The 19,998-nt window shown below is 51.5% G+C and overlaps 5 protein-coding genes across 8 annotated transcripts; 2 read left to right on the forward strand and 3 right to left on the reverse strand.

Annotated features, from left to right (window-relative positions):
- The first annotated feature begins 1,468 nt into the window (after positions 1–1,468).
- crfb16 (cytokine receptor family member B16) lies at positions 1,469–3,457 on the forward strand. Its single transcript, XM_053883716.1, has 7 exons — positions 1,469–1,502; positions 1,598–1,742; positions 1,939–2,129; positions 2,191–2,315; positions 2,563–2,707; positions 2,792–2,943; positions 3,009–3,457. Exons 1-7 carry the CDS (start codon positions 1,469–1,471, stop codon positions 3,183–3,185), a joined length of 969 nt encoding a protein of 322 aa, XP_053739691.1. The 3' UTR covers positions 3,186–3,457.
- On the reverse strand, positions 3,457–7,489 carry slc39a6 (solute carrier family 39 member 6). Of its 3 annotated transcripts, XM_053883827.1 has the most exons (13): positions 7,259–7,488; positions 6,622–6,784; positions 6,192–6,561; positions 5,811–5,976; positions 5,718–5,741; positions 5,586–5,687; positions 5,353–5,522; positions 5,131–5,289; positions 4,912–4,978; positions 4,464–4,820; positions 4,321–4,401; positions 4,010–4,200; positions 3,457–3,939 (listed from the first exon to the last, which is right to left on the reverse strand). In XM_053883827.1, the coding sequence occupies exons 2-13, from the start codon at positions 6,780–6,782 to the stop codon at positions 3,808–3,810; spliced, it is 1,980 nt and encodes a 659-aa protein (XP_053739802.1). In that variant the 5' UTR covers positions 6,783–6,784; positions 7,259–7,488; the 3' UTR covers positions 3,457–3,807. The 3 variants fall into 3 exon arrangements, with proteins under 3 accessions (XP_053739802.1, XP_053739801.1, XP_053739800.1); XM_053883826.1 differs by having other exon boundaries at positions 4,912–4,975; positions 5,586–5,741; positions 7,259–7,489; XM_053883825.1 differs by having other exon boundaries at positions 5,586–5,741.
- sft2d3 (SFT2 domain containing 3) lies at positions 6,656–8,956 on the forward strand. The gene has a single exon (XM_053883828.1). It carries the CDS (start codon positions 7,680–7,682, stop codon positions 8,346–8,348), a length of 669 nt encoding a protein of 222 aa, XP_053739803.1. The 5' UTR covers positions 6,656–7,679; the 3' UTR covers positions 8,349–8,956.
- wdr33 (WD repeat domain 33) lies at positions 8,423–15,994 on the reverse strand. Of its 2 annotated transcripts, none has more exons than XM_053883824.1 (20): positions 15,816–15,994; positions 15,102–15,320; positions 14,952–15,020; positions 13,980–14,084; positions 13,809–13,904; positions 13,354–13,505; positions 12,066–12,290; positions 11,835–11,989; positions 11,693–11,771; positions 11,503–11,613; positions 11,337–11,431; positions 11,181–11,264; positions 10,941–11,077; positions 10,728–10,877; positions 10,112–10,657; positions 9,861–9,906; positions 9,468–9,798; positions 9,196–9,392; positions 8,958–9,122; positions 8,423–8,690 (listed from the first exon to the last, which is right to left on the reverse strand). In XM_053883824.1, exons 2-20 carry the CDS (start codon positions 15,303–15,305, stop codon positions 8,557–8,559), a joined length of 3,081 nt encoding a protein of 1,026 aa, XP_053739799.1. In that variant the 5' UTR covers positions 15,306–15,320; positions 15,816–15,994; the 3' UTR covers positions 8,423–8,556. The 2 variants fall into 2 exon arrangements, with proteins under 2 accessions (XP_053739799.1, XP_053739798.1); XM_053883823.1 differs by having other exon boundaries at positions 8,423–8,693.
- Positions 15,995–16,090: 96 nt separating this feature from the next.
- On the reverse strand, positions 16,091–19,652 carry adhfe1 (alcohol dehydrogenase iron containing 1). Its single transcript, XM_053883304.1, has 14 exons — positions 19,444–19,652; positions 18,636–18,673; positions 18,527–18,573; positions 18,405–18,458; positions 18,184–18,338; positions 17,918–18,114; positions 17,774–17,851; positions 17,608–17,713; positions 17,379–17,531; positions 17,138–17,236; positions 16,988–17,066; positions 16,815–16,911; positions 16,596–16,753; positions 16,091–16,527 (listed from the first exon to the last, which is right to left on the reverse strand). The coding sequence occupies exons 1-14, from the start codon at positions 19,494–19,496 to the stop codon at positions 16,444–16,446; spliced, it is 1,398 nt and encodes a 465-aa protein (XP_053739279.1). The 5' UTR covers positions 19,497–19,652; the 3' UTR covers positions 16,091–16,443.
- Positions 19,653–19,998: the final 346 nt, after the last annotated feature.

A 19,998-nucleotide genomic window follows, 5' to 3' on the forward strand; every position in this document is an offset into this window, starting at 1 on the left:
CCTGTGAGAGAGTGTCAGGTGTGCCGTGGGAAAATGATCCAGTTTCACCTCAGGTGTCTAGAGATGGAGGTGGCCGACATGATGACATTAAATCATGACAGTTAGAAGGTGTTGAGGAGCAGCCAAGGTGAGGAGATCACATGGACTCATTGACATTCTTTCTGTCCACTCTACTGTAGAGCTCCAGTGTGTTGATGCGCTGAACTGTCCGTCAGTCAGAGCAGCGCTGCTGTGGTGCGCGGCGCTCCTCTTCCCACACACTCACAGCCAAGAAGCCGCTCACATGGGCAACTTCCTGTTGTTTTTAAACCTGACGCGCCTCTAACTTGACCACACACTTTCACCACAGAACCATGGAGGGAGGGATCCTTGTTGGACCCGCGACACCAAAGACTGTCTGCACCGCAGAGCTAACAGAGCTAACAGAGCTAACGGCTAACGTGACGTCTCACTTCAAAACTTTATTGATACTCATGGACTGTCAATGTTTGTTTTGTGGTTTAAAAGTTGGTGAAAAACTAAATGCACAACAAAATAAATGCGCTCCAAAATGTGAAACGAGAAAGAATCATTGTTTTTATGAAGCAAGTTCAGGCAAAGAATGCTAAGGATTTGTCTGGAAACTACAATAAAATCATGCAAAAGAGAAGTGATAAAATCCCAACTGTTATTTAAAATGAAAGTAAATAAATCAATCATGATATATATACCCATTCTGGACACATTTGAAACAAATACATTTTCTGCAATTTATTTCTGTAAATAGCCTGGTAAAATAACAACCGAGCGTCAGTAGCTACAGTTTTTCACAAATGAATAGGGATTTTCTATAGGACTTTAAGCACAAGTGCGCTTTGGCCAAGGTTCCTTTGGTGCTTTGGTTCTCGGGATTTTTTCAATGAACCAAAAGTGCCATGGCCTGAAAAAGGTCGAAAAACACTGCTCTATATCACCAATAAGCAAGGAATCTTTGTACTGCCTGGAAGTGGCCCATGTCTGGACACTGCTTTCATGCCCTGGAGGTGTGATGCTGGCCTCAGTGTGAAGCTGATGGACACACTCTGGCTCCGTGTGTTCATCAGAGAGGACCAAACACGCCATCTTCATCAGTCACATGACTGAAAAAAGTCAGAGGGAGGACAGACACAAAGCAAGTGATGATATTCCAAGTCAGCACTGGTGTTCAGAAGTAGAGGGTGGTGAAGGTTTTCAGGAGCAAGCACGTGGGTGTCTGCCCCACCGTTGTCCGCTCAGCTGCCAGAAATGATGAGGTCACATGAAGACACCTCCTAAACAATCTGTGAGTTTAACTCGTCCAACTGGATCTTCCGGATCTGAGAAGCAGACGCCCGAACGCTGCTGCCGCCAGTCTTGCCGCGCCAAAGCCAGCTGCGCTTCTCTCTCTGCTACCTCACCGCTCCACGTTTCAGGTTCTGGACCGGACTGGAACTGGACCGAATCCCCTGACATGACTCTGCTGCTGCTGCTGCTTCATATGAATTGTGAGTTTCACCCCTTTTTAATGCGCCTTGCCCCTATGGCATCGACTGGGTTCAGCCTGTCCCCGGTGCCCACGGCGATCTTTCTTCTTTTGTAGTTGTTGCAGCGCCCGCGGACATCCCGACTCTGGCACCGCCCACAAACGTCTCCATCATGTCTGTGAACATGAGGCACACTCTGAGGTGGCGGCCCCTGCGTGAGCCTTGCAGCACCACTGTCCTTTACTCTGTCCAGTTTCAGGGGTGAGACACACAAACACACATGAACAAACAAAGACGCTCGCACGCATGACTAACCAGACTTGCATCCTTGGCAACACCCTGTGAAACACACAAACCAGCCACTACATTCTGAAGCTGCCATTCTCTTAATTACACTAATGAATGTGTCTTCATGTGGAATTGGGTCAAAGGTTCTGATCTCTCCTGTGACTTTCAGGGAGTTCGAGCTCCTGGTTCTTAACGGCAGCTGGGTTGACGCACACGAGTGTCAGGTGACTGCCAGAACTCAGTGTGACCTGACCTTTGACCTCGGCTCTGACTCCGACTACAACCTGCGTGTGAAAGGCCGCTGCGGGCCGCTGCAGTCGGCCTGGGGTCAGCTGGACGCACCGTTCAACCGCAGACACAGTGAGATGAAGAGAGTGTGAAGAGTGTGTGAAGAGTGTGACTGACTGGTCCCTCCCCACAGCTCTTCTGACTCCTCCTGAAGTGACGACGACAACGGTGGGAGATTTCCTCGTCCTGAAATTCAGTCAACTTCCTCTCACAGGAAACGTCATTGTCATGATGTGGAGACGTGGGGAGGAGCAGCAGGTGACCCTCTTGAGAGTCCGTCCTCCCCCTGCTGTCCTCTCCTCTTCCTTTACTCTCCTCTTGATACTCTTCTCCTCCACTTTTCCTTCAGTTCTTGTTACATTCCTTTCATGTTAATCTCCTCTTACCATTTTCCTCCTCCTCTCACTCTTATCCTCCTTGAGTTCTTCTTTCTAATCCCAAACATGAGACAGAACCTGCCCAGAAGAACCTGACTATGAGACCTAAATGCTCCTCTCGTGTCCAGGCAGAGGTCTTCACAGTCCCGGTGGAACAAAAGAATCTTCACGTCCAGCTAAAGGACCAGAAGGTCCACTGTTTCCGCGTGCGGACAGTTCTGGGTGAACAGCTTCATAGCAGCAACAGTGAGACCCGATGTGTCTCCATAAAAGGTTCTGACCGTTTTGACTCGGACCCAGACACAAGAACACACTCATTCTCACCACTTCACTTGCGCCCCCTCCCTCCCCACACAGGTCCAGATTCGATCTGGAAGGCTCTGACGGTGGTCACGGTAGCGACATTGGTCACCGCTGCCCTCCTCTTTATCATCCTCTGGTCAGTCATCCACTTCAAATCCGGGTCCTGCTCATGGTACTTCCACAAGGTGGTGCTGCCTAACTCTCTGGTGAGTTTATGTTCCCGCTGATAATCGGGCTGTTGTCATGACAACTGATGTCCTCTCTTCCTCAGCGAAATGACTGGGACATCATTCCCCCAGAGGTCCAAGAGGAGGAGGAGCTCCGCATCTCCATGGTGACCACCAGTGACCCGAAGGACACCAAGGACTGGGATTTACCTACATCAGGGACAGGAGTTGCCTCCACAGGGGAACCACCTGGTCAGACGCTGTGGCACAGCCACACCTGAACTAAGCCAAGTGCCACATCCAGAGTTTGTGACTGAAGGTGGTGGACCACCTGGTGAGGAGCACCATCAGGTGGGTCCTGGACATGACAAAGTCTGAGCTAGTCCACCACCACAGGAGACGGATCACAGCATGACGACCACATCTGAACTTCCAGAACCAGGACTCAATGGGAACGTTGAATATTGGGTTTAAACTTCAGGGTCACATGTTCTGAGTCAGCTCCATCAGACCGTGAGTTCGGCCCGAACTGTTTCAGAAAGGCACTATCAGTCGTGTGCACACACGTTTATTGTTCCAGGAAAACACTTCAAACGAAAAAATGTTCTTTTCTTTTGTTAATAAAAATGAGTCCAGACCAGACTCTGTAACAAAAAAGCCCTGTAGTCAGGGGTGTGTGGGTCACTGTCCCGATTAAAGCTGCACGACTACATCACTACTGCTAATGTCATCTCTAGCCTATTAGCTGTTCCAGCTGAATGCCAGTTTGTGATCTAGGACCCAAACTTCCAGACATAAATGAACTAAGACGTGCATTTGGAGTCACATGGAGTCACATGGAGTCACATGGTTCCATCAGAGGCCCGAGGTCACGGCACGCTCAGGTCTATCAGAGGCCCCGTCTCATTCGATCTGGTGTTCAAAGACTGCGAAGAGCAGCACGATGGTGAAGCCCAGCAGGATTCCCACGTTCTGCAGGAGGAAGAAGCCACAGTGACCGGAGCCACTGTCTCCGTTGTGCAGCATCTCGGGCACCTGTGGGTGAGACAGAAGGTCCAGAGGAGCGACTGGCAGAGCATGTCGGAGCGCGGGTGCATGCACCTACCATGTCCACCAGCGAGACGTACAGGAACAGACCGGCGGTCAGGGCGAACACCCACATGCAGACGCACTCAGCGTATTGACCTATGAGGAGGCCGACGAGCAGGCCGAGGAATGCCATTATGGCCGACAGGAAGTTGTACAGCACAGCCTGTCGCACTGTCATGCCGGCCTTCAGCAGCACTGCAAAGTCTCCTAAAAAGAGAGACCACATTTAGACACAGATATGGAACGTAGCCGACTCCCATCATGCCTTTCACCAGATCCGAAATGGTTGAGAAACATTTCCCGGCAGGGGGCGCCACAACAACTCACCAAGTTTGTGCGGAAGCTCGCGACAAAAGACGGCCACTGACGTGCTGAGGCCACCAGACAAGCCCCGGGTAAAGGCGGCACCTGTGAGGGATCACAGCGTCAGTCACCTGACCTCAGCCGTCACAAACCTGCGGGCGGCTCACCGATGGCCAGACCGTCGCTAAAGTTGTGCAGTCCGTCCCCCATGATGACCATCCACACCAGCGTGGCCACGCCAGCCTCCTGGAAGTGCTGCTGCGAGTAGGGGTGGGCGTGGCTGTGCGGGTGGTGGTTCTGGGAGTGGTGGTGGTGCAGGATGTGGTGGTAGTTGTGGTGGTGATGGTGCTCACTGTCCGCCGTCCCCACCGTGTCGTGAAGGTGGGAGTGGCACTTGTTCTCACAGTCCTCCGCCGTGTACGAAGCAGTCGGCGCCAGCATCACCTGCTCCTCCTCCGCCACACCGCACTCCGGTAAACCTTTGGAGCCCCCGACTAGTGCCCCGGCGCCGTTCGTCTCCACATCTGGGGAAGAAGAGTGACCGCAGCGCTTAGTTTCCGGCTCCCCCTACTGTTAGTAGGCCATATATTTCATCATTTTGGCGTCACTCCTCACCTTCTGTTGGCTTCAGGTTCTGGTCCATTAGGGCCATCTGCTTCTCCGGATCCACCTGGTCCTTCTTCTGGATGAGAAGCAAAAGAACATAAATGGCTCTTTCATGAATCGGGCGACAGGATGTTGGCACAGACTAGTCCACCTTAAAGCACTTTTAAGATGGACTAGTCATGACTTTGCCCACACCCTCAAACCCCAACGTCCCGTGGGAGTCCTGACCTTCTGTTTCCGGTCCTTGTAGATCTTGGCCAGCGTCAGGAAGTGCTCGATCAGAAACATCAGGTAAACGCCGCTCAGCGCGGTCAGACCTTTCCACACCGAGTCCAGGTGGTCCCAACTGCTCGAGTCCTTCTGCAGGTGCTGGTGGTTCCCCTGAGACTGGGGACACATTGCTGCTCTTAGAGCTTGGTCTTAGTACCAGCCCTCGCCCCGGCGACTCACATGGGGTAGGAGGTGCAGCAGCGCATCGCCGCTCAGCGCGCCAACCGCGAGGGCGACCAAGATGCTGAGTAGGAACTGGAAGAAGACGCGGTCCATAATCTGGATCAGAACCACGCTGAGGAGAGACAGCAGGCTGATGATGGAGATGGAGACGAAGCCCCTGATCCAGGCTGCGGGAGAGAGAGAGAGAGTGAGAGTCCAGTCCAAAACACACAAAGGAAAAGAAAAGTCACCTGCTTTCATGCTTTTGCCGGCAACAAGGTGTGGCTCCTCAGTGTCACCGTGACCATGGTCGTGATTGTGACCATGGTCGTGATCGTGACCGTGACCGTGGTCGTGATCGTGACCGTGGTCGTGATCGTGACCGTGGTCGTGATGATGATGATGGCCTTAAACAGAAACCATTCGTGAGCACCTGAGCCACCAGAGTATACGGGTACCACTAGATCAGGACAAACCTTCATCGTGATGGTGGGGCGTCCCGTGTTGGATGCAGCTGCCGCCGTCGATCTGACTGAGAAGGGCGGGGCAGAGGAAGGCGAAGTCCTGCACAGTCACACTGGCCTCCTGTGACAATCCATGAGCCAATAGGATTGTAGAAGCGTTCTGACAGGGGTGGGCGACCTGACACAAGAGAGCGACAGTCTCATGACAACAGGCCTTTCTATGGCCACATGAGCACAACCTTCGACGCTCCAGAACACATTATAATATCTGTCCACTTGATGGCGCCACATAGCAAATGACGCTGAACTGATCTGACAGGACGCCCTGGTGCTCTATGATGATGTCAGGGTTGTGTGACTCATTTTTGTTCGCCTTCTTCAGAGGACTCGTACCTCAACCAGACCATGGTCAGAGTGGTGACTGTGGTCCTCGTCTGTGTGGTCTCGGTGTTCATCTCCACTTGTATGTGTCGTATCCAGGACCAACCCTGCAACCGCAGCTGGTCCTGGGGTGACGGTGCGCTGGCGATCCGCGGTCTCTCGCTCCGAGGGCACCTCTAGGACCTTAGATCCGAGCGAGTCATGGGGATGGTGGTGGTGGTGGTAATGGCTGTGAGGATGATGGTGGTCGTGACCCTGGTGGTCTTCATGGTGGCCGGGATGCTCAGTGTGTAGCACCGTCACGTTCCGGATGCGGTCCAGTCCAATGTTCTGCAGGAGCTGTTTTAGGCCCAACAACGTGATGCTGCCATTCTCTCCGTACCTGAACACACTCAAACACTTCAGGACCAGAACATCAGACTTCTCTTTAGAGCCACCTCACCTGTTGAACAGAGCCTCCAGGTGTCGCTGTTGAGTGGACTTGGCCAGGCTCAAGTCCACCGCCAGCGACGCAGTGGTCGGGCCGCCGTCTGGCCCGGACAAGCCAGAAGTGACTGACGCACAGACAGCCAGAACAAAAAACACGGCACGAACCTGGACCATGTCTGCGCAGGAAACAGGAAGTTCAGAGACAAGAAGTGAGTCGTGGCGAAGATGGAACCAACGCAGGTCTCAAGATCACATCCGCGACCTAAAACAGAGAGTTTCAGCTTCCGTCCGAAGGAGGATCCGGGTGATCACGTTCGTAAAGTTGGGTTCCTCACCATCTGAGGATGTTCTGACGGTTGAACATCCTCACGCTTGAGGTGTTTCTGATAAAGAGACTAAACGTGTTCTGAGATGCGTTGGCTGACGCGCGTGAACCAGCAGCTGTTAGCATCCTGCTAATTTCACTTTTGGCCTCAATTTCACAAACAGTCGTATTTCGGTCGTCCCCCGAACCCGCCTAGAGAACTCGCCCAGTCGCTCGGCTCCCGGGGACCCGAATCTTGAGGGGACCATAAACGCGTACACGTTGTTTACGCGCGCGGTATAGCAAAACACTTCTCCCTCGGAAATGAAGATCGGCGCGAGTTTACCTGGACACAAGGAACCCACTGGACAGTAGCGCTCCCAACCGAACTGGTTCTCTGTCGATCGCGTGGACTCAGCTCAGCAGGTTCTCTGGGCGTTCTTGCTAAAGATGCTAATGACGGGAACTCCGTGCTGCGTTCACGGAAGCCCGGAATTGAATGCGACGCTTTCCGCAACGAATAAAGACAGAGCGACAAACGGCACAACTGTCACAAATAAAAGTGTTTGGAATTAAAAAATATATATATTCAATTGCCTCGTATTTAGTTCTATTTGAGTCTTTGTAGTAGGGGGTTGGTCGTTGACGTCAGCAACAAAGGAGGCTGCAACTGAATTGGCGGACATGGTGGGGTAAACGTTACTCCTCGAGGGGGCGCCGACGCTCACGTCCAAATATGACGGCGAAGAAGAAAGCAGGAAGTAAACATGGCTGAGTTGAATCGTCAGCTTCAGGACTACCTGGCGCAATCTAAGGGGGTCAAAACTGCCGCGCAGGCCAGCCCCAGCACCACGGTGGACATCGGAGATTCAGACTTTGTTCCCGGCAGCTGGTTTGGACGGTGGTCGAGCCCGTGGTCTGGCGCAACCGCTGGACAGAACTCCGGCACAAGCAGCGGATCGTCGTGGCCGTGGTCGTCCGAGCCAGACCCCTGCCTGCCGGGTCTGAGTCGACGCCAGCGGTTGGTGATCTCTGGCGTCTGCGCGGCATTCTCGGCGCTCTGCTTCGGCCTTTCCGCGATCTACGCGCCGCTGCTGCTTCTCTACGCGCGGAAGTTCGCGCTGCTCTGGTCGCTTGGTTCAATGTTCGCGCTCGCTGCTGCAGCGGTTCTGCGCGGACCCACCAAGCTCTTCGCTGGACTGATCACGTCACCCGGGGCTGCTGTCTACCTATGTGCCCTGGGAGGGACTTTGTACTCGGCCCTGAGCCTCCACAGTACCTTGCTGACAGCACTCGGAGCCGCCGTCCAAATCACCGCCATAGTCGGCCTCCTCGTGTCTCTGCTTCCCGGAGGTAGCGCCGGGATCCGGTTCATGGCGAGCCTGGTTGCGAGCGCCATCAAGAGGGTTGTGACCGGAAAGACCGTGTCTATCTGAGCCCAGTGCAACCTGCTTCAGGGACTGTCCTTTACACCTTGCTTAATGATTAACAGCTCCTCCTCTTCAACTGCCACACGACGAACTTCAGAAGTGTCAAACTTTATTGTCACGTCAGTGAAAACACGAACAGAAATTTTGTACAAAAAAGATTTTCACAATAAAATATCTGGCTGCTGAGTGGAGAAGTCTTGTCACATGACTCCAGTTAGCCGGGTCGACCCCGCATGCCTCCCCGTGGTCCTCGTCTAAGAGGCGGTCCTGGTCCGCCTCCGGGGCCCCAGCTACCTCGACCACTCCGGCCTGATCCACCGTAGCTGCCGTCATCCCTCTGAGACTGACCTGCTGGCACACAATGTTTGTTCAAGTGGTGGTCAGCAGGGGATGGAAACTCGGGAGTGTTTTGAAAAAGGGGTGTTTCTACCATGTAATAACATTAGAGAAGTAATTCAAGAAATTTGTTGAGAGATCTGTTGTACTGTACTCCAAAGTTATCATCACAATGCACACATGCAACGATAACAAAACGGTTCTTATAACTTCATTAATGCAACAGGTGTTTCATACTTATGAACACTACTAATATTTGAATAAACTATATCAAGTCACCTCCGTCTCCTCCCGACTCATGGTCCCCCATTCCCTGACCCTCTTGCCACGGACGTTTACGGGGTGGGAGCGAGGACATGTCCATCCCTTGCAAGGACGCCGATCGCTCCCTCCCCCCTGGTGACGACCCGTCATGCATCTGTGAGTCCCGGTAGCCATCATGACCTGCCAGGGAGAGGAGCTGCCACAGTAAGAACCGGCCACGTTACGACAATGCGTGTTGATCAACCTGGATTACCTCCTCTTTGAGGACCGCTTCCTCGAGGGGGCCCACTCCCACCGCCACCGCCACCGCCACCTCCTCCTCCTCTCGGCGGACCTCCTCTCCGGGAGGATCTGTTTCTTCCGCCGTTGTCCCAGCCGCGATTCATGTCATCTGAGCCTTCAAAACCTTCATCCTGGCCTCCATAATCGTCATGGAAACGGCCTCTGAACCTGGAAACAGCCCAGCAACCGTCACAGTCAGAAGGCTGTTTTGGAGCCGGGGAGTTCTCAAACGCAACACTGCACCTGTCGTTTCGTCTGCCTCGGAAATCACCTCCACCTCCTCCCCCCCGGGAGAACCGGTCGTCAGGACCCCAGTTCCCACCACTCCCTCCTCTAGATCCTCCACCTGCCCGGTGGCCCCCTCCACCTCCCTGGAAGCCAGAATTAGGTCCGTGACCAGGCCCGGGTCTCCAGCCCTCCTCATCAGCAGAGTGGAAGTCCCGTCCTCCATCATAGTCCTCTGGTCCTCGCCGGCCCTGCTGGTTCTCCCCCCAATAACCGCCGGAGTCCTGCCCTCCGGGTCCCTGTCGGTCTGAAGGACCCATGTGGTGGTTTAGTGGAGGCCCTCTGGGGTCTGAGCGGAGACACCGATGTTAGCGAAGCCAAGCACAGACCACACGTGTGACAGTGTCTTACCTTTGCTGTTTGGGCCCTGCTGCCCATGAACCATTGGCCCTGATGTCTGAAACACAGAGACATTCAGTCAGAATGAACGTTTAACCTGCCCAACCTTCATGGCCCACCACTCTACAAGTGCACATAATGTACAGGAATGTTGTGCAGAATCCTTTGTGTTTTTGGATGCCTTATCTTTTAGCACATTTGACAGGAGAGACAACATCTGCTGGCATAGAACTCCATGTAAAACCACTAGTTCTGGCACTCACTTGATGCTGCATGTGCGAGAGTCCCTGCATGTTTTCATGAGGCCCTTGCATGTTGTTCGGTGGGCCCTGCACGTTACCCGGGTGTCCGTGCATCCCAAAGTTATTTTGCATGTTCCCATGAGTCCTGCCTTGACCCCCCATCATCGCTCCCTGGTGACCCATCATGCTTCCTTGATGGGGCAACATGTTGCCTTGAGAGACCATCCCTCGAGACGGCGGGCCCATCATTCCTCCATGAGGCCCCTGCATCCCTCTCGGGCCAGGAGGACCCTGATGGCCAATGTTTCTTGGAGGGCCAGAGTGCATGTCGCCTTGCCCCATCATGCCCTGAGGGGGGCCTTGGTGAGGTGGCTGTGGTCCAGATGGGCCCATCTGTCCTGAGGCCATATAAGGAGGTTTGGATCCACCCGGGCCCATTTTTGAGCCAGGTGGTATGTTTAAAGAAAAGCCAGGCTGACCAGGGGCGCCAGGTCCTCCAGAGCCTGAGAAGGGAGCCATGGGGCCCTGTCCTTGTCCCATGTTCCCATCCCGGTCCATCTTCATGTGCTGGAGTAACAAAACAAAGTGGGTCAGATGACTGCAGCCGCACGGATGTGGCACACGAGGTACCGCTCACCTCCAGCAGACCAGGGTTGGTGTACTGCAGTGCTGCCATCTCGTGCTCAACCTCCGCCAGACTCTTCTTCTTCTGGTCGTGCGAAGACTCCGATGACTTGGATAAGTCACCACCAGAGGGCATGGCAGGGACCTTGTTCTCTGCCCACGCCTACACAGGCAGCAGAGAGGTGTGAGACCTTCCACAATAACATGTCAGCTATGGTGCTCTCACCTGCTGGAACTGAGCTGGGATGGGCTTGGCATAGGGCACCTTCTTCTGCAGTACTTTCTTGGCATCTTTGCCCATTACCTCGTCCATGCCCCAGTCCAGACCAGGGATGGACATCTCATCCGGACCAGCCTCTGAACCTACAGATGAGCATGTCTGTCTTCACCTTCATGTTCCACCATGTCAGAATCACACTGCCCAAATCTACAGCTTCTTGACTGAAGGTCCAAGCTGTTGACTCACTCTGCTCCTGCTCCATGGCTGTCTTCAGCTGCTCCGGAATTCCCATTCCAGGAATGGAGGCGACGCTGTTAGGCTCCACATCATCTGAAACACGAGCACTGTGAGAAACACTGCCACACACACACACTCAGCAGACACATGTCAGCGCACACACACCGTACTCCACGCCGTCCTCTGACATGCCCGGCAACAGGTTGAGGTTGTAGCGGTCTCTCATTTTGTCACCAGGTCGATTCCGGGTCCAGAATTTACTGAGACACAGTTAAATTTTATTATTTTAAACTGTGGTCTTTGTATGTTGGGTTTATATATGCGTGTGTACCTGGTGTGGTCATTAGATCCAGAACACAGGATGTGTCCAAGCGGGTGCCACGCCAGACTCCAGATCATACCCTCGTGTGCCATCTCCATCCCTCCAACCTCCTTCTCCACGCTGAGCACAAACACACGCCAACACTCCTGTCACACTTCAGCGTTCACACACAAGAGCACCCCGAGTGACCGGTACTGACCCGGTGTGCCAGAAGAGAAGGGACCCATCAGAACCTCCACTGGCGAACAGACCTTCATGCACTGGGTGCCAGGCGACCGCTGGGTGCACACACAGACACATCAGTGGTGTTGTCGCGACGTCATGAGGATCGCATCACTCACCTGTAGCTTCTTTCTTGTGGCCTCGGAAGACCTGCAGCTCGTCCTTCAGGTTGCGGATGTCGAAGAGTTTACACAGGTGGTCACGTGACGCCGTCAGCAGCCAATTGCCATTCAGGTTCCACTTCACCTCCATCACTGTATTCTTGTGGGCGTGGCTGAAGGGGTCAGAGGTGCAAATGTGAATGCTTTTTGAGCTGGTCCTGGACCAGCTTTAGCAGGACGGACACTCACAGCGTAGCTAGACTCTGGCCCGTCCTCGGGTCCCAGAACTTGATGGGCTGCTGGCTGTCCTTGCTGCCTGACACCACCAGACCTTTGGTGGGATGCCAGTCCACACACTTCACATCGGCGCCATGACCTCGCAGGATTCTCTCCTCGTGGCAGCGCAGGAAGTCCCAGATCCGGACCGTGCCGTCGTCAGAGCAGGTGGCAAATTTGTTGTCTGTGGGAGAAAAACTGACACACAAACAGCTGGATCAGAGAGAGAACCAAGGTCCAGATGCACCTGACCTCCAGAGGCAGGATATGGATGGAGGTCCAGGTACAACAGCACAAGAGCACATCTGCCAATCCAACTCCTCAGCTGTCGCACGGACTTTGAGGAGGGACTTCCAAGACCGCAGTCCATCAGGAACAGGGGGAAGATTGTGGAGCTCCTTCGTGTCTCTCAGCAACCACAGGTTCATTAACCTGCTTTGCAAGGCTACTCACAACTAAAATACATCAAGTACAGTTTACGCTGGAGGGTCAGGAATGTTCAGCGAAGGTGTCGGAACACAAACACAACAAAACCTCGTAACAAGTGAAGAAATGTCAGTGCTGTTCGTGTTTGCTGCATCAAAAACACCACACTTTTAATAGTCCAAATATTCCTGAGTTCTTCAGCTGTCACACCCCGTTCACTAAGTAATGTTTGTGTTTCAGTTAAGTGTTGGTTGATGAATACACCGGTGCAGCAGTGAGAGCTGTAACCACGAGGTGTGTGCAGGCAGGTGCTTGACAAGTGCAACAGAAAGTGCATAGCTGCGGCATAGCGACCAACTTGTGAGTGCATTACAATAGTGAGGCAGGTGTGTGGTCACTTCCTCTTCACCCCTAACTACTACTTGGGATTACAGTGTTCTGGCTCGACTATTCTCAACTATGATTCTGGGTAGAGTCTCCTGTCCCTGATGGATCAGTGTTGCTTCCATGGAACCACATGTCTCACCCACTGGAGAGAAGGTGTGACTTTATTCAATATCACGTCATCATGCCAGTGATCGTCTTTATTGATCGTTTCTCAAACTTTATTGATCACTGATCAGTTAAAGAGCCACCGAGCTGAAGAGGAACGACTTTATTATTCAACACAATCCAGCGGGAGTCACACAAGAGACAGGATTCTGGGTTAAAGCTAAGCAGCAGCCCTAGCAGGAGCAGCAGGCGCCCCATGGTGGACGCTGCCTGCCAGAGCAGCACTGACCGGGTGCAGCAAGGACTAAGTCGAAGGACAGAAAAGGTGAGATGAAGTAGAAACCTGGCTTCTCTAACCGCCTCCTTGTGGGCCTGGAACATCTTCACGTTGTTCATGTTGGATTGCCAGTACTTGACGTAGCCGCCGTGGTCTGCCGTCAGCATCCACATGTCGTTGTGAGACCAGGTCATGGCTCGGACCGGACTGTCGTGAGCCTGCGAGTGGAGCAGCAGAACAGTGGTATTGTTCATTAGACTGGAGAAGAGGGACTGGCTGGCAGAACGTTCTCATCACCTTTGCATCAGTACAGAATAACAGAGAAAGAGATGCCAGAGGGTTATAGCTTAACTGTTGCATGAGATGTAACTGTCATGAAAATGACCGGTGAAAACCTCAAAAGTGCTACGTAATCTGCACAATTTTAAAGCCGCTCAAATGAGCAGAACAGTTTTCTGCATTTCAGTGAAGCCCACATAACATGTCCGCCCTCGAGCATTAGAAAAAGAAAGGACATTCACCTGTAAGATGGTCTCGAAGTTAAAGGTGAGTCCGTTCCACAGAGTGAATTCTCCGCTGGAGGCTCCGGTCACCAGACGACGGCCCTCGGGGGTCCACTGCACACAGACAGCCAGCACAACGGTGAGAACGACCATGTTGCTCCTCTTCAGAGAGTGTGTGTTAATACCCACCCTGATGACAAACACGGGGCATTTGACTTTATTGGCAGAGGTTCTGACAAACTTGGTGGTGACTGCGTTCATGGGGTTGTTGACCATTCCAACAGGAGGAACCAGCTGGGCACACAATGGAAAACACAATCAAGGTTAACTGAATGAAGGATGGGTATGCACACAAACGCACACATTTAGTTTAATTCGACATTCAATAGCGGGGCACTGAATGTTTTTGGGGTTTTTTTTTTAATTATGACAGCAAAACACACTTGACAGGTTGTCTCTGTCTCATCACATCAGCACAATAGGGCAGACAGCTAGCATAACCATTTGACAAACAAGAAATAAAAACTATCATTCACGCCACCAGAACCATTGTGTGTGCAACAGAAACAATTCTTACAGTCAAACCCAGACACATACACATGAAAAGGACATTGCGCCTATCTGTTTTTCCGTGGACACGTATCCATTCACAGAAAACATTGTGTTCACACCAACCCGTGTGCGTCACGTCACTGACGCCCGGTGGACAAGCAGAATCTCAAAATATAGCGACAACAGGAAGCTGTCTCTGCTCCTCCATATACTGTGACAGAGCAGCTGTATTTGGTGATTAAAGTCATAAATTCTGTTGCTACTTTGAAGGAACCCATGGCGGTCCCACTTGTGACGCCAGTGCAAGGTCTGTCGCGCACTGTGACATGTATTGTTCCACTGTTTTGCTCAGTTAATATGCAAACTGAGTTTATTTGTGAGTTTATTATTTATTTATCTCCATTCTGATCAGTTTTTTTATGAGCATTGTTTCCAGAGGTGTGTTATCCATTTGTGTATAAAGACAGGGTGCAAATGTAAGAATATGTCTTTGTCTCTACAGCCAGCTACCTTCTCCACTGTGGGAGGACTAAAGACTAATTTAATCTAAGTCCAAACAGGGCAGCAAATTCTTCCACTCAAACCCAGACACATACAAACGATACGTACTTCATTGTAACATCCTGAGTCGGGCTGGATGGCTCGGAAGTCTCGGTGGTCTCGTTGCCACAGGCGATTCTACATGAAGACACCAGTATAGTCACATTCTAACGTAAGTGATGTCTCACTGCGACTGACAGAACAGACAGGTGCGCTTACCTCCAGGTGTCTGATGACTGAGGGGTTGTAGTCGATGGTTTTGCGGTTGACAGCTTTTCTCATGCGTTTACCGTCAAAGGTAAGTTGTTGCATGGCCTGTTGTTGGGCATAATCTGGCCTCTTGTAGAACAACTGCCGCGGCGCCTGGTGCTGGAAGCGCGGCATGTGAAAGAAGCGCTGGGGAGAGCTGATGTCCGTAGCCATGGTGACCAGCTAGACCTGGGGGAAAAAAGTATTGTTTTAGTATTCAAATCTCTATAGAGGTGATGAACAGCGACCCCTCCAGTTTCAAACAGCATTGGAACACAGGTAAATGACTTTTGACGGAGTCTTAGTAATATACAAGAAAAGGTCCAGCTACAGATAAACCTTAAAGCATAAATGGTGGCACAGATACATTTTTAAAATGATATAAAAGAAGACCTGCTTCAGTTGTGATATTTTGTAGAGGGCTTCATCTGAGTGAGACAAGAGTGACAGGCTAACGTGTAGCTCATGCTAATAATGTTTGTATCGTGCTCAGCTAACAGGGCTATCAGTTAGCAACGGAAAGCTCATCTTGAGACTTTTCGCCAACAACTCCGACTGAAACACTGAGCTTTGTTTACACAATTTATTCGGTATATGGACGTTTCGTGGAACTTTTGTGCTTCCCCAGACGTGTTTTCAATAGTCTGGAGGTTGGACTGCGGCCCGACTCGGCTGAGCACTCACCGGGGTTTTCACGAAGCAGAGCTCGGGCACCAGCGGTCACTGGCACTTCGGTTCCTCCACGGACGTTTGCTCTGAAGCAACGTGAAGTTCCGAACCTCGTTTATTACCGAAACTGAACATTAATCTCCCTCATCATCCGCCGGATGACTCCATTGCCACACCGCCGCAAAGCATGTTGGTAGAAGTCTACAATGGGCGGGAGATTGTAGCAAAGTATTGTGGGAGATGGAGTTCGGCACTCGAGAGTTTTGTTGTAAACAGAACCAACGAACGACTGTTAATCAAGCCATACTTTAATTCATAAATGTTCAGGGTCATGAGAGGATTTATCAGTGACAGTCACATTAGTAAGTGCTACAAAGATTTACGGTCAAGAATCCAACAACAATATTCAATCAAAACAAACAAACTATATGAGAATTTAAACAAATATGAGTCTGTTTTATTTCATAGTCATTCTGGCGTTGAGTTCAATGCACCCGTAGTGTCACTTATGATTTAAAAAAGTTAACCCTCAATCATTTCTAAATCACTTCCAGGACAGCTACTAATAATGGCTGCTTTTCACATTTTGCAAAATGATTTTTGAACGATAGCGCCATCCTGCTGTCAGTCTGGATAGAGCCGCTCAGTATAGCTTCATGGAGTCTGCGAAGAGCTGCTCCAGGTCGTCCTCTGTGTGACCTCGGGGCGACAGTTTTGTGACTCGCTCCTGAAAACACACACCATCAGCACAACATGGCGGAGCAGGACAACTTAACACTGGAGAGCCAAGCCGACCTGAGGGATGGTTCCTCGGACCAGGTCGGGAATATCCTCCTGTTTGTAGCCCAGAGCCCCGAGCCCATCCTCCACCTGCAGGTCGTAGAGAAACTGCCGCAGCTGGTCGGCCAGAACAAGCCCCGCGTCCTCCTTCTTCAGTCGACTGATGTCAGCACCTGTGCGCCACACAGAGTCTCACAAACAGAACAGTGAAATCATCATGTGGTTCAGCCATACCCAGGATCTCGGCAGCATCCAGGTGGCGCTCTGGACACATTGAAGCAGTGAACTTGAAGACGGCTGGGGACGTCAGGACGACGGAGAGACCGTGAGGCTGAAACACACAGTCACAACTCTAGAGCGCCTCCTATCTGCTCGGCCAGTCAACGTTTTCAGCTGCATTCACTCACCACCAGGGGGTGCTCTACGTTGTACCCAGCAGCCTGGTGGGTCTTCACATTTCCTGCTATGGGATACGACATTCCATGACTGAAAATACACAAGATATTAATGATCATGTCACAGATCGCTGTAGTGCCAAGAGGGGCCGATATACTCACCACAGATGAACTCCAGCGTTTCCAAAACCAATTCCAGCAAATACACTGGCGAGGTGCATGCTGGAGCGAGCCTCCACATCTTCTGGATCATTGACAGCTCTGCAAACACACGTGTCTTATTGTATCTTCAGATCAAACGTAAAAATGGCGCCACAGGTCACCACCGAAACAACGCATCAGTCGCATTGGTTTCACACTCACTTTCGCTTCTTTGGAACAGTTTGGAATACGTGTGTGTCACCTTTTCAAATACTTGGCCACGACCTTGAGGGCGTGCCTGGACCAGACGTCACTGATGGGGTTGCTGCCCTGGTAGGCAGGTCGGTTGATGGGGTTGGGAGGGCAGGGACGTCGCTGGTGATACGGCAGTGCGGTGTAGGACTCCAACGCATGACTGCATGAGTGGACGATGATGCGGATGCATGAGTGAAAAATAACAAAGGATTCATTCAAATAAAAGCTCAACCCACCACAGGACATCAAAGCCACTGTTGGCAGTGACTCTACTGGGCATGCTCAGTGTGTGCAGCGGGTCGACCAGGCCTAGCATCGGTCTGATGGTTCTGCTGGCAATTCCTGAACACAGATGCTTCGGTCACATCAACGTCACCTCCTCGCTGAAACGATCGGGGTCACCTGTCTTGGCCTTCAAGGGCTCATAGTCAAAGATGGCAACGCCAGTGGTCTCGCTTCCAGTTCCTGCCGTGGTTGGAACTGAAACAGACGACAAACTCTTCAGCTTGAAAGTCCTTGTTTCCAAGGACACGCAAAGAGATCCACCTGCAATCAGCGGCTTCAGCGCCTTGGTGATGGGCTTTCCTTTTCCAATGGGGGCGTTGACAAAGTCCAGGAAGTCGGCCTCGGGGTGGCACGAGTACAGATTAGCTGCTTTGCAGGTGTCGATCACAGAGCCGCCGCCGACAGCCACGAACATGTCGAATGTTTCCTTCTTGGCGAACGCGATCGCATCCATGAAACTGCAACACAAACACACATGTTGGAGCACAAGCTTACACTTCCCACTTGGAGGCAACAAGTGGCACCACCTTCCATCCGTCGGCTCCACCCTCACGTCGTCATAGACCCGGAAATTAACTCCATTGGAAGACAGTGACTCCAGAACCGCCTTCACTGGAGGCAAGCTGGACAGGTTCTTGTCAGTCATCAGACACACGTTCCGAGCGCCCATATTCTGCAGGTCCTGCAGGATGGAGGCCAGACTGGTGAGGATGATGATGATGATGATAAGAAATAAAGCGTATATCACCATTCCGATCTCTCGCGTCACCCCCTCTCCATAGCGGATGTTGGAGCTCGCCATCTGACGGACATATTTAGACTTGTTAATTCAGTTGAGGGACTGACTCAGCAGCTGGCTGGTGCCATCACCTCGAAGGCGTAATCCGTCTCTCTCTTGCTGCATGTAACCGCTGCCCCTGCACCGCGAACCTCTGTTAATGAGTGTCTGTGCGTGAGTGACTGTGCAAGAGTGAGTTACCTTGGTGGAACGTGTTGGAGTGAGCGGGACATCTGCACCTGTGAGAACACACACACACACACTTGACTACCACCTGTGTGTAGTTTGTGTTAGACTCTTGTCCTTTTATATCTTAAAGAAAAAACACCAGGAACCTGGGTGGAGTTAGTTCTGACACCCCTCGAAAGTCTATACATGAGGTGGAGGTCAACAGAGTGAAACTGGACCTGATTGTGGTCCAAGTCAGCCTAACCAGACTGACTCTTGATTCTGATTCTAGTTCTGTGGACCAGTTTCAGGTTGGAACTTAGGTGCATCTGCTAAGGGGGTCATAGGTCAACACTATCCTGAGGTAAACATGTCAACTAAATATATTCTATACATTATATTTCTACAAAACATGCAGCAACAGCAGCTCGGTGTCATTACCAATGTAACGCGTTGGGTGTACTGTTGTTTTGTCACCACAAGACGGCGCGGGTAGCGACCATGAACTTGGGTCAGAGGTAACCGTCGTAAAAACAAGGTGCGAACAGGAAAACACGTTTGGTTCACGCGGATTGCCTTTGCGGTTATTACTTTCAACCATTTTTTAACCTTCAGCCGTGATCCACATTAGTTCTTGATGTTGGTAAATGTCAAAGCTTGCTGGGCGTCACCATTAAACAGACGGTTTAACTACATTTGGAATCAAATTCCAAAACTAGCGCGTTTTTTATACACCATATGAATAGCATGGAGCAGGTGACGTCACATAGTGGTTGAAGTATTGCAAAGGTTGAGCAGAGCCAAAGTAATAGGTCGACGGCAGTGCAAAAAGCAAACTTACGCTGCGCTCTCAAGCCGCCGAAGCAGCTCCACAACTCGTACCCGACCAGTCATGACGAGAAAGACCCTCCTCAGAAGAAACGAGCTTTATCTTACTGAGGACCCGAGAAGCTGCCCACCCTCCACTTCCACTCGAGTCTTTCAAAATAAGAGCCACGAAGAACTCACGTAGCCTCAAATCTATTAAGAAATCCTGACGATTTCACGATAAACTCACTAGAACCGATCGATCGAATTGGGTCCAGCTCAGGATAGTCCGGTCCTGACGACCCTCGAAAAAAGCGTCACGCGATGAGAAGCACACCGGAAATGCACCTGTAAACTATTGTTATTGCGCAAGTGTCGCTTTTAAACCGCTTCAGTATAAATGTTATTTCGAAATTAATCTCATTCGCTTTCCTTATTGAGAATTCAAAGAATACACATTCTAAATTCATCTTCGTATTTGTATGGATTGCGGTCTCCAGCAGTCTAGAGACATGGGCAGTCAATATGGACGTTTCGCCGCTTTTCTTTTCACATTTGTTGAAGTAAAATCAGTTAAGTAAAAGCATTT

This window comes from Synchiropus splendidus, chromosome 13 (assembly GCF_027744825.2).
Source record: "Synchiropus splendidus isolate RoL2022-P1 chromosome 13, RoL_Sspl_1.0, whole genome shotgun sequence".
Lineage (NCBI taxonomy): Eukaryota > Metazoa > Chordata > Actinopteri > Syngnathiformes > Callionymidae > Synchiropus > Synchiropus splendidus.